The sequence below is a fragment of the Pyrus communis genome, chromosome 14 (genome assembly GCF_041283825.1).
Source record: "Pyrus communis isolate YQ-2024b chromosome 14, ASM4128382v1, whole genome shotgun sequence".
NCBI classification, from domain to species: Eukaryota; Viridiplantae; Streptophyta; class Magnoliopsida; order Rosales; family Rosaceae; genus Pyrus; species Pyrus communis.
Genome location: NC_142578.1, coordinates 18,886,930 through 18,898,838, shown reverse-complemented (window position 1 = coordinate 18,898,838; position 11,909 = coordinate 18,886,930). Strand labels below are relative to the sequence as shown.

The window sequence follows — 11,909 nt, the reverse complement described above, 5'->3', positions numbered from 1 at the left end:
AAAAATCAATCATCTCAATTTCTGCGTTACAATAATTAATTGGAATTTGGTTTGCTTCGATTTATTTAATAATCCCGATGAAGAACAACCTTGCGATAACCGTTTATACTACAATAATCTTGTCATTCTTGCAAGTATCATAGGAGTTTATGAATGTCAAGAACTTCTTTACGGCTCTAAGTCTCTTATGTCTAAAAGTATGACATATATCACAACTACCTCTAAGGCTACATCTTAAGACTCATCATTTTGCACAATTGCAAGTAATCATGAACAAATTTGGGTCCCCCCAATTTAGGAACTTCTTTTGCATAGATTAGGGCAGACTCACATAAAATCTCTCTAGTTAATGCAAAACACCTCCAAAATAGTTTTTTTTTCTTAAGGAGCACCTATGTTTTCACAAGTAGGTGGCTTCTTTCGATTTCATATAAAGTAGATGCAAGTACATTTTCATCACTCTATTGAGAACATATTTCAACCATGAGTAGCCATGAAATTTCTTGCACCTTGAACAAACATTTTTCCACGAAGGATCTTATGTCAATCCTATGGTGATATAATAATCAAAATGATGTTTTATGAATGTCAAGAACTTCTTTACGGGTCCAAGTCTAGTACTGATATATGATTATTCATAAATAGCTTGAGTTGGTCAATCATCCACTTCTCAAATAAAATGCGCATAAACGCTTTGTGAATAATGAGCATACACAATTTTATCACCAGGATTGGTGAGTTTATATACAAATACCTCAAATAGTGTATATATCATTTCTTGGTTCTTAGACATGTGCCATACAAGACTTGGTCATACAATTTTCAATCCAGCTAATAAGAAATTAAATTAAAAAAAAGTACAAAAGGTCAACCTGTAGTGCGACCACCCTAGCCAGTGGAACCGACTGAGAACGATCCTCTACCGCTTGATGGAACCAAAGAACCATCAGCTGTTAATCACGCTCTGATCAGACGGTCATGATTCATCCACCAGGTTAGGGTTCTTGTTTTCTTAGAGATCAAGGATACAGAGGTACAGTCCTATAAAACAGATCCTGTTCATGTAAGGTCTTGGTACAGGTGGACAAGTCAAGCTATATAAACTGCATCATTTCCTTGCGACTGGTCGATATGGAACTCTTTGGCACTAAGTTTTATTCATTCGCTCACTGATTTGAACCTCCTATGTGCACAAAACCGAGAATACAGTCTCTCTAGCTTTTCCAGATTTCAAGTCTTCATCTTAATCTTTCAAGATTTCTTCCCGTTTCCATGTTTTTCAACGTTTCGAGTTCTCATCTCTCCACTCCAAGCTTGCTCTGCTACTTCGAACCCATCACTTGAAATCCCACTACCACCACATCGCCCCCTCTCCTTCTTCTTTTTCTTCTTCGTCAAGCTCGGTGCTGCTGCATTCATGCCAGAACCTCCAGACCCTGAAACAGGTCCACGCTCGTATCCTGGTCTCAACTGGGATCCAGCCCTCTTCCCATTTTTCAAAGTTATTCACTCTGTACGCTCGTTTCGATGACCTCGACAGCGCCGTTTCGGTTTTCGGTTCGATTCGAGAACCAAATACCATGCTGTGGAATTTAATGATGAAGTCCCATGTCGAATGCGGTCTTGTTGATTCGGCTCTGTTGCTGTACAAGAAGATGCGTGAGTTGGGTGTTTCGCATGATTGCTTTACGTTCCCGATTGTAAACAGGGTGGTTATGTTGCTTGGGGGTGAAGTTGGGTATGCAGGAATGGTTCACTGTGTGGCAATTCAAATGGGTTTTGGAATGGATGTGTATTTTGGTAATACAATGATTGATTTTTATGTGAAATGCGGAGCAATTGATCATGCTCGTATGTTGTTTGATGAAATGTGTCAAAGAGATTTGGTTTCTTGGACATCGATGATTTCCGGGTATGTTTCGGGGGGGAATGTTGCCTGTGGGTTGAGCTTGTTCAATGAAATGAGGTTGGAGTTGGAACCGAATTCCGTTACTATGTTGATCATGTTGCAAGGATGTTGTGGCACTGAAAGTGCAATATGTGGAAGTCAATTTCATGGTTATGTGATTAAGAATGGTTTGCTGTATGATGCATCTGTGCAGAACTCAATCTTGAGAATGTATGCTAAATTAGGTACAATCAACGAAGTTGAAGGCTTTTTCAGCGAACTTGATAGAAGGGATGTCGTCTCCTGGAATATCTGCATTTCGATTTTTTCTTCGAGAGGGGATGTTGCGAAAGTAAGAGAGTTGTTCAATGATATGCAGGGCAAAGTGGCGCCGGGCGTTGAGACATTAACTTTGGTTATATCAGCATTGGCCAAACATGGGATTCTTTCCCAAGGTGAAAGCTTGCATTGTTTGGCGACAAAACGTGGGCTTTGTGATCACGTTTTGCAGACATCTTTGTTAGACCTCTATGCCAAGTGTGGAGAATTAGGAATCTCAGATAGGCTGTTCAGAGAAATCCCTCACAGGAACACCATTACGTGGGGTGCAATGATGTTTGGCTTCATTCAAAATGGTTGGTTTAATGAAGCTGTTGGACTGTTACGCGAAATGCAAGCTTTGGGTCCGGAACCAGGGGCTGAGATACTAAGAAGCCTCGTTGATGCATTTGCAAACCTAGGTGCTTTGAAGTTGGGAAAACAAATTCATGGCTATATCATAAGGAAATCATTGTATGAAGGCGATGAAAGCTATACTCATCTCGAAACCTCCATAATAAACATGTACATAAGATGTGGTAGCCTATCTGCAGCTAGAGTGTGTTTTGATAGAATGTTGGTCAAAGATATAGTGACTTGGACATCAATGATTGAGGGCTATGGGAGCCACGGACTTGGTTTTGAAGCCTTGAAACTTTTTGACCTGATGATTAGAGAAGGAATAAGACCAAATAGTGTCACCTTCATAAGCTTGTTATCTGCTTGTAGCCATTCCGGTCTTGTGACTGAAGGTTGTGATGCTTTTTGTTCCATGAAATGGAAGTTTGGTATCGAACCTGATTTAGACCATTACACTAGCATTGTCGATCTCTTGGGTCGATCTGGGAAGCTTAAAGAGGCCTTAGCTGTCATTATGAAAATGATGACTTTTCCGGATAGTAGGATTTGGGGTGCTCTTCTTTCAGGATGTAGAATTTACAGTCTCAGAGATGTTGGGGAGTATGCTGCTCAGAGGTTCTTGGAACTAGAACCTGATAACGCTGGGTACCATACTCTGTTGAGTAACACACAAGCTAGTGTTGGACAGTGGGATGAAGTAGAAGAGACGAGGAGAGTTATGAGCGAGATGGAACTAAAGAAGATGCCAGGGTGGAGCTGCATTGAGGCTGAAGGAAGAATTTATGGGTTTGTTTCAGGAGATAGATCGCACCATCAAGTGGAGGAAATTTATGAAGTATTGGAATGTCTATGCAGGATGCAATAGGGATTGATTTGAAGTTGCTGATCAGCTAAGTTGACATGTTAATTGACGGATATAGCTGCCTACTCTAAGGGACAATGGTTTGTGATACTATCAGGACTTTGCTTTGCAGCAATAGCAGCACGGTAGCAAAATCCAAGTGGTTAGTCAGAAGTTGAGAAGATAAGTGCCAAGTGAGTTTTAAGATGGCGAGGCACAAGAAGGGGAAGGCCTTTTGGGTTTGTTTTTGGCTTTTGGAGATCGATCTCACGCCATCAAGTGGGTTGCGATTCAATAAGTTTGGATGCTTAAGTAGGAAAATAAGCGGCTACAGGTTCTCAATGTGATACAGCCTTTTCTATTTTAGTTGGTAAAGAACGGCGAATTCCATCTGATGTGAAACAGGGATTTGTAATAAGCCGCGATTCATGAAGTATTTGAAGTTCCTTTCTGCCCGTCATAAGCACGTTAGTAGCAGGTGATACTCAATAGCAGTTTGCTTCGGAGGCTGTCCGTTGGCGGATCAAGTTCGCCATTACTGGAGGCTGCTGGCATGATGAGCATCGTCGTTGAGACAGAAATATGAAATCGCTCGAAAGTCATGCTCAAGTTGAGCATCTGAAACTGCAAGAGATGGATCACAGCCATCGTCCTTGATCTCTCAGGCAAGCTCGTCTCCTTTCATGCCTAACTCAAAACCATCTCAGAGTTAGAGCAAGGTGCTTGAACTAAACACCTAATACAGGTCGACATATCGTAATAGCATTCCTCCGAGAACATAAAAAATGTCACGTACAAATTTAAGCCAAGTCATAAATCTGAATAACTCTGAATCTCCGGCTGGTAAACCGACATGTTCATGTCTCGGAAACACGAGGTGGTGGTGGTGGTGGTGGAAGTTTAGTAAACATAGTGAAGTGGGGACGATGGTGGTGACGGAGATGGTGATGTGGCGGCGTGGACGACTTATCGAAATAGGGTGGTAGGAATGAAGATGCAGGTATCCCTTGGCACATACATTTCCTTACATGCGGTCTCATAAAACGCTTAGTAGAAATTTGAATGGGGGAGTGATTTCCGTACTCGCTCTTTTTGTTATCTCCATTGGCGTTGGGTTATGCCAATCAAAGGAGAAGAGGAAAAGGAGTGCGGAAATCATTACTCATTTGAATACCGTCAACGTAGAAATTAAGACTATAAAATAGACCAAGTGTATCGAAGAGATGGTAATCATCATGTGTAACACATACTCGTGTAAACCAAAAACATTCACATGCGTCTCTTGTACTTGGCATAACCAGCAATCAAACGCTAAGCTTGCCACATAAATTTGTACTTACAAATGGTTCAATAATTTTGTCTGGGAATTGTTATTGGCACTCCAAAAATCTCATTCTACACTCCAAACTTTCTATATTTGAAAAGAAAAATACATTTGTGAAGAGTGTAAAATGAGATTTTTGAAGTGCTAATAACACTTCCCTTTTGTCTAAGCAAGTCATCTGTATGAAGGATTGTTCGTTATCTGCTTCGTTGTTCGAACACCTAGACCTGGTAGTATCTGCAAAACAATTTAATCATTGCATTCAGATATCAGGACAACCAAGACTGAAAGAAGTATCAACATATAATTCCAACAGAATTTAATTCAAATAACAATTTGATAACAATCACCAACTCAAAAGACCCGAAGCAGAAGATGCCCAGCCCGCACAATGCCATTCGAACATAGTGAGGAAAAACGAGAGCCCGAATGTGATGAAAAAACTAACGATAATTTATAGATTCACCTCTCAAAAACGAGTAACTATAAATTTAAGTTTCTCGAATCTGATCAGCCAAGGAAGTGACAAATCACAGATTGACTAGCTTAAACAAATCACAGATTGTTTTGCAAATGACCTTATTCATTCGTACATTACTTGCAGACTTTTAGGACACATTTCAACCCCTTCAAATTCGATAAGGGATTTCTAGCAAATACCTCTGCATAACCTACTAGCTAGCTATCTGTCATATTTCTGTGATCCGTTCATACGCAGAAGATCCTTGGATACTAAATTAAAGTAGAGAGCACTCCCAACCACTACTTTCGATCCAAAAGAACAGATGAGCAAAATTATGTAAGGCTTTATGTATTTCTGAGTCGATCAATAGCATCATTCATTTCTTTAAATTAGTAAAATAAAGATACTGTACCTGAAATAATTGATACTGTCTTTACAGCCTTCTGTGCCTTTGAGATAATGTAAAATCCAACTCCAGTACAATCTTCTGCAAGAACAAATAAAAAATACCAAGAGACCTAGTTCAGGATCACATGCTAAATTTAAACGAGACTTTCATGAAGACTTAAACTTTAATAGAAAAATGCACTGTTCGACCAATCCCCGGCTGAGACTTATGTACTACTTAGATCTATCTAATTAAATTTTCCTACAAGTAAAACTATGAAACCAATATGATTTGAGCAAACCCCATCAACAACAATACTCTACAGCAATGTAATTACAAAGTAAATAGAGTCTTGGGAAGGACAAATATGATGAAGAAGAAATTTGAACGCAATTAATACAAAAGAAAACAACGGACACAAAATCATTTACTCAACTCATCAAAGTCACATTCCAGCTACTTGACGTGCCATTGATTTCACGAATCAATAAGCTGAAGTGCCTATACTGTGGTTATAGATGAATCAGTTTACCAGTTTGCCATTGATTTCACGCATCAATAACTTGGAGTTATCAACAACGCGTTTGCTTTCATAAACTATATAACTACACAGTTCATGCCTGGGTGCTGGCTTGAGCCATTTTAATTCAACGAGGGGATTTCTAATCTGAGACTTGCTCAAGATCTCCCTCGCTGGCTGGACATGATTCCACCAAAAATCCGAGAGAACTATTTTCAGAACATCCCAGTATTCTGCATCCCGATATACCCTGAATAGGCTGCTCCCTTTAGGAGTCCAAACATAGAAATCCATCCAATCCCTGTCAAGTATTTCCATTAAACCCTGAGCCTGTGGAACACAGTATCGAGGAATTCGTGACCAAGGGGTAGCCTTCTTCATATTTCCATCAAAAAATGGACACTTAATCTCCAGTACTCCTCGTGAAGGCAATCCGTATACCAGCCTATCAATCACCCCATCCGGTGAAGCTCCCAGCCAATCCTCTCCAACATTCCTATTACCATAAACTTGAAATTCAGGAAACAAAACAGAATTTCCTGTTATCAGCTTGTATCTTTCAAGTGCTTCCTCTTCTTTGATATTGCTCCAACAGGTAGCCAAATTACCCGAAAATGGTTCAAGGGCTCCAATCTTCTCTAGCCAAAGCTGGCGTCTTCTGCGATGAAAAAAACCAACCGCCGCAGCAAAAGTGCTTGCTGTCAGTTTATTTTTTCTGAGTCCTTGCCAATTTTTGAACCAGTGCTGAAGACCACTTGAATTAAGAACAGAATAACCTTCAGAAGAAGCAAATCTCATAGAGCAACGAGAAGGGTTGAGAACTTGTCTGCGGTTGGCAAGCATAATAGGAGCCAGAACTGAAAAGAACTAGTTGCTGTAGCTTCTCCGACTAGTAGAATCTGTAACAAGAAAACATTTTTATTTTCCGGCAATCCCAATAAAACCTACGAATGTGATACTTCATACTTGCAATTCTTGTGTATTGACAGGTTAACAAAAAGGGCAAGCAAGAAGCAAATATCACAGCTCATGGAAAACAAATACAAGTAAGACCAAAGACATACCAATTGCTACACAACGAACCAGTGTGTCAGTATAAGAAATGTAAACTTATGCATACACGAACACGAATATCCACAAAATCGCTGATAATTCTCAACATAGATAAAAGGGGGTGGGGGGTTGAGGCGCGTATCTTCCTTGTAACGGCGACAGTGGCTGTGAATTTCAGAGAAACTAGAATTTCTGCAGGAAATATCCACAAGAACAGCCCCCAGAATCCTAAAGTGTAGCCCTAACTGGCGATTCGTAATCTAATTCTTCCAAATTCAAACCCTAATATTTCAGTGACCCAGAAAACTAACACCATAGAATTAAAAGGAATCAAAATCAATCACCGAGCATGCCAAAAAACAAAAAGTGGAGCCACCAGTTGCAGAAGAGACGGGGAGAGAGATTCAGAGACCTACCAAGAGGGGAAGGGAAAGGGGAAGGACATTGGTGAGAGGTTGAAGAAGATCCTGCGGCAGCATTAGACGGTTGAGGCCGGAGAGATTTTGGAATTTGTTAACTGCGTCCGGATGGGCAAGTGTTAGGGTTTAAGCTGGGGGTTTTGTCTGAAACGCTGGGTTTTATTTTTTAATTTTTTTTAATTTTTAAAATTGGACGTTGTGTAAACTTTGGACACTGTTCCTATTTATCAATTATCCTTTACTGAAATCTTGTTAGTATTTAGTTTTTAATTGAAACCTTTAAAATTAATGCAATAATGCATTTCTATGTAAGTTATTATAAGTTTAAATTAAAATTTGATATTTGTAGTTATTTATATTAATGAGATTTTAAATAAAATTAAAGATTTGTGGGATTCAAAATATTAAAAAATAAATTATACTTATATAAAAAAGTATAGTTTATTCTAATGACATAATTTGTCATTAAGATAAATTATATTTAAATAAAACCCATGATTTGCCATTACTTCAATTATTGACATTTTACATACAAGAAATTAGAAATTGTTATACACTACATTTTACATACAAAAAGTTGGTACCTTTTATACAAAAAAGGTGGTACGTTTTATATAAAAAAATGGGTACATTTTGTTTAAAAAAAAATGGATACATTTTATATAAAAGAACAATTGGTACATTTTAGATTAAAAATAAATAAATAGGTCTTACATTAGAAAACGGGTACATTTTACATAAAATAGGGTACTAACAAAAAAAAAAAAAAAAAGGTACATTTATATATATAACAAACTGATACATTTTTAAAGACAAATGGGTACATTATTAGTAAATTATTTATCACATCCCCGCCTGGGCTCACACTACATCCTGGGCACGACTCCACCATAGCACGATATTGTTCGCTTTGGGTCCTAACCACAACCACGACCACGCCCTCATGGTTTTGTTTCTGGGAACTCACACGAAAACTTCCCAGTAGGTCACCCATCCTAAGATTGCTCTTGCGTGAACTCGCTTAATTTCAGAGTTACAATGGAACCTGAAGCTAGTGAGCTTCCAAAAGGCATCGTGCTAGGTAGAGATAGAAATATACATATAAGGTTTACAGGATCCACTCCCCTGGGCGATGTGGAATGTTACATTATTTGTGCAAATAAAAGGTTAAAAAAATGAGTACAAATAAAAGTTTGAAAAATATGTACACAAAAAGAAATTAATATATGTATACAAACTAAAATTGAAAAGAAAATTGGTACAATTTATAAAAAAAGGGTTGCAAATTAAAATGGGTACAAAGTAAATATATGATACAAAATTAAGCCATATATATATATATTAAATGTAACGTTTCTAACACTAAATGAATATATTTGGAAATAAAATTTAATTATCTTGACATGTAAAATATTTTATTATTGAAATAATTAATGGCGTTTATTAAAACCGAGGGACCTTGATGAAAAATTGAAAAGGAATAAGGTTTCAATCAATAGAGTTGAAAAAAGAGGAATGTGAACATAATTTCTCCTTCTATTAATTTGGACAGTTTTTCCTATTTTTAAAGACTAATATTTTTAAGGGAATATTTTTGGTGGTGACTAATGTGGTGTACAAAATATGGTTTAAGTAGATAGTTTAGGAAATATATATGCCCTCCCCTTAATGTAAATACATCTTTGTACTCTATGCTTTGTTTCAATTTCATCGACTTTCTTGCTTAGCTGCATAAGAGCAAGTAAACTACCCTTTCCGCGTTTTCATTGAGTAAATGGGGTATAGTTGTGGCACATGAACGGTAAGTAAAGAACTACTTTATGGGAAGCGAGGGTCTTTGATGACAATGCATTGAAAGACCCTGTAGCGTCTCATAAGCACCTTTGTGCTGAGCCACCAGAGCACTAAAGTGGCTACTAAACTAAAGGTGCATCAATGATTCCTTCTTGTTGATTGTCTTTCTATCAAAAATCTCTAATATCCTGTTACTATTAGTCAGTGAAAGTGTAAAAAATCTTTAATTTATGAGTTAGCAAGCGTGTTTTTTGTTTGAATTTCCTACTTTTTTTTGTTGATCGGATACACCGATTGTGACATCCCGTCCCGAAAATATCGAAAACTCACGTGTGAAATGACTACTTTGCCCCTAGTTAGTTTCTTTTACGTTTATTGGTTGTTTAGTGTGGTGTTGGCATGTGCTGGGCCACACACTCACACTGTCATTCTCCCTCACCCTCTGTCTTTTTCCCTGTCTCTCTCCCGAGCTCCATTCCTTCCCTTTCTCTTTGGAAACGTACGGACACACACACAACTACACCAAACCATTACAGATCGAAGGAACTAAACCCACATTCGATCTCGTGAGGCTGAGAGGAGTCCAGTCGTACCATTTTCAGGTAAGGTTATCACCGTTTTCACGAAGTCAGTTTTGAAGTACTATTCATGCAAACGTAAATCCTCACGTTTTAGGGAAAATAAAGCTTGTAGGTGGCTTGGTGGAGTCCCCAGGAGTCTCGGAGTACTTCGTTTGAAGGAGTTGGACGTCGAAATTGTTGGATTCGAAGTTGGCCGGATTTGGAGTTTGGTGACAGGTGAGATTTCGTAGGTTTTAATCCTTAAAAGTTGTTTGGTCGTGTTCTCCTAGTCTTAGGCTTCGTTTTGGTGCAAAAATCACGAAAATTGGTTGAAAAACGAGAGAGAAATCAAAGGTTGCAGGTTTTGCGATTTTCAAGCGCCGGCGACGGCACCGGAAGTTCGCTGGGGAAGGAGACGGAATATTCCGTCAAGTCTGACGGAATATTCCTGACGCCGTTAACGGAATCTGTCAAAACTGATGGAATATTTCTTACGGCGTCAGTTGACGCCGTCAGCGTGCTAGGCGCGTGCCTGCGCGTGGTCGGCGTGTGGGGGCGTGTGCGGCGGTGGAAAATTTTTCTAAAAATTTGGGTGTGATCCTGAGGTTGTGTAGAGCACGTTGGTATATTCATTTGTCCAATTTGAGCAATGTATGAGAAGTTATTACGAGAAGTTGGTTATGTGCCTTAAAATTAACGTTTTTATAGTTGTTTCGCATATAGGTGATACGTATCCCGAGGACGAGCGTGGTCACTCGAGGCAGGGGGGCTACGACCCTTCCACATACTAGTGAGTGGGCTTTTGGTTTTCCGTATATACCTATATATTATATTTTTCCCAGAAATTGATTAAATGGTTATCAGTTATATGCCATGCATTACATTATCGTTATTCATGCATCGTTGGTTACGTTAGTAGTTGCATATATATACATATGCATATTGGGTGCTGTGGACGCACAGGTAAGTGCCAAGTAGGTGTTATCCATATTTACATTCAGTAGTGGTTTGAGATGCTTAGAGAGCTCATAACCTGCACCCTCGGTGTTAGTGCTCCCGCCCAGAGTAGGGCACAGTCCTTCACGTGATGTTCACCTCCCGCACCACACGCTCAGCTTGGATCCAAGTTAGGTGCACAGTCCTGTCGTACAGACCACATTAGGTGGTTCCGACTCGTAGGTGACCCGCGATTATTCGCACAGCCTTCACGTGATCGTAGCACTAGAGCGTATATATGTATTACACCCAGGCCTGTCGTACAGACCACTTTAGGTGGTTCCGACTCGTGGGCAGGTTCAGTTATTGAGTTTGAGATTTGAGCTCTACATGCAGCCGTACAGGTCACGTTAGGTGACTCCAGCTGCCAGATTATATGTTATTGTTATGATTTATACCTGAGCACTTGCATTTCATTATGAGATTTTGACATGGCATATTCTTGAGCATGATTGGCACATCTATATACATACGTATATATGTTTATTTTCTGGGAAGTATACAGGTTTTACGGCGAGGGGTTAGAATGTAGTTCCTAAATGGTTTTCGAAAAGCTTTGTTTTTGCCCACTCACGCTTTTGTTTTGCGCCCCTCTAGGTTCTAGTTGCTTAGCAGATTCGGTGGTTTCCCAGAGGGTTTTCCCGACATTTCTGACAGACACTCACCAGCGTAGGGTCACCTTCGGGTGTACTATTGTCGAAACATTTTTCTTTGGACTGCTGTAGACTTAATGCTCTGAACTTAGCGTATCACTTACGCTAGCACATGTTTTTAGTACCTTGTATGCTAGTTTTTAATTATTCATACTTTTTTATATTACTATTTTTATCAGCTTCCGCACGTGCACATGGTTACGTCACCTCCGTGTGACGGCCAACACGCCCTGATCTCGGTCGGGGTGTGTCAGTTTGGTATCAGAGCCTAGGTTTGGCAGTCCTGTGTCTTTGTGAGTATTCTAATGGTTTTGGTGTGTTCTGTCAGAATT

The 11,909-nt window shown here is 39.3% G+C and overlaps 2 protein-coding genes and 1 pseudogene across 4 annotated transcripts; 1 reads left to right on the top strand and 2 right to left on the bottom strand.

Moving 5' to 3' along the window:
* Positions 1–869: 869 nt before the first annotated feature.
* Positions 870–1,073, bottom strand: LOC137714049 (small nucleolar RNA U3; annotated as a pseudogene).
* Positions 1,074–1,134: 61 nt separating this feature from the next.
* On the top strand, positions 1,135–4,684 carry LOC137713314 (pentatricopeptide repeat-containing protein At4g35130, chloroplastic). Its single transcript, XM_068452597.2, has one exon. It carries the CDS (start codon positions 1,581–1,583, stop codon positions 3,429–3,431), a length of 1,851 nt encoding a protein of 616 aa, XP_068308698.2. The 5' UTR covers positions 1,135–1,580; the 3' UTR covers positions 3,432–4,684.
* On the bottom strand, positions 4,579–7,713 carry LOC137713316 (Restriction endonuclease, type II-like superfamily protein). Of its 3 annotated transcripts, none has more exons than XR_015955837.1 (4): positions 7,572–7,713; positions 6,019–7,001; positions 5,607–5,681; positions 4,579–4,968 (listed from the first exon to the last, which is right to left on the bottom strand). XR_015955837.1 is itself a non-coding variant. In XM_088684549.1 (2 exons), the coding sequence occupies exon 2, from the start codon at positions 6,943–6,945 to the stop codon at positions 6,106–6,108; it is 840 nt and encodes a 279-aa protein (XP_088540675.1). In that variant the 5' UTR covers positions 6,946–7,001; positions 7,572–7,713; the 3' UTR covers positions 5,888–6,105. The 3 variants fall into 3 exon arrangements, 1 of the variants encoding a protein (XP_088540675.1); XR_015955838.1 differs by lacking the exon at positions 7,572–7,713 and adding an exon at positions 7,167–7,299; XM_088684549.1 differs by lacking the exons at positions 4,579–4,968; positions 5,607–5,681 and having other exon boundaries at positions 5,888–7,001.
* Between the last annotated feature and the right edge of the window lie 4,196 nt (positions 7,714–11,909).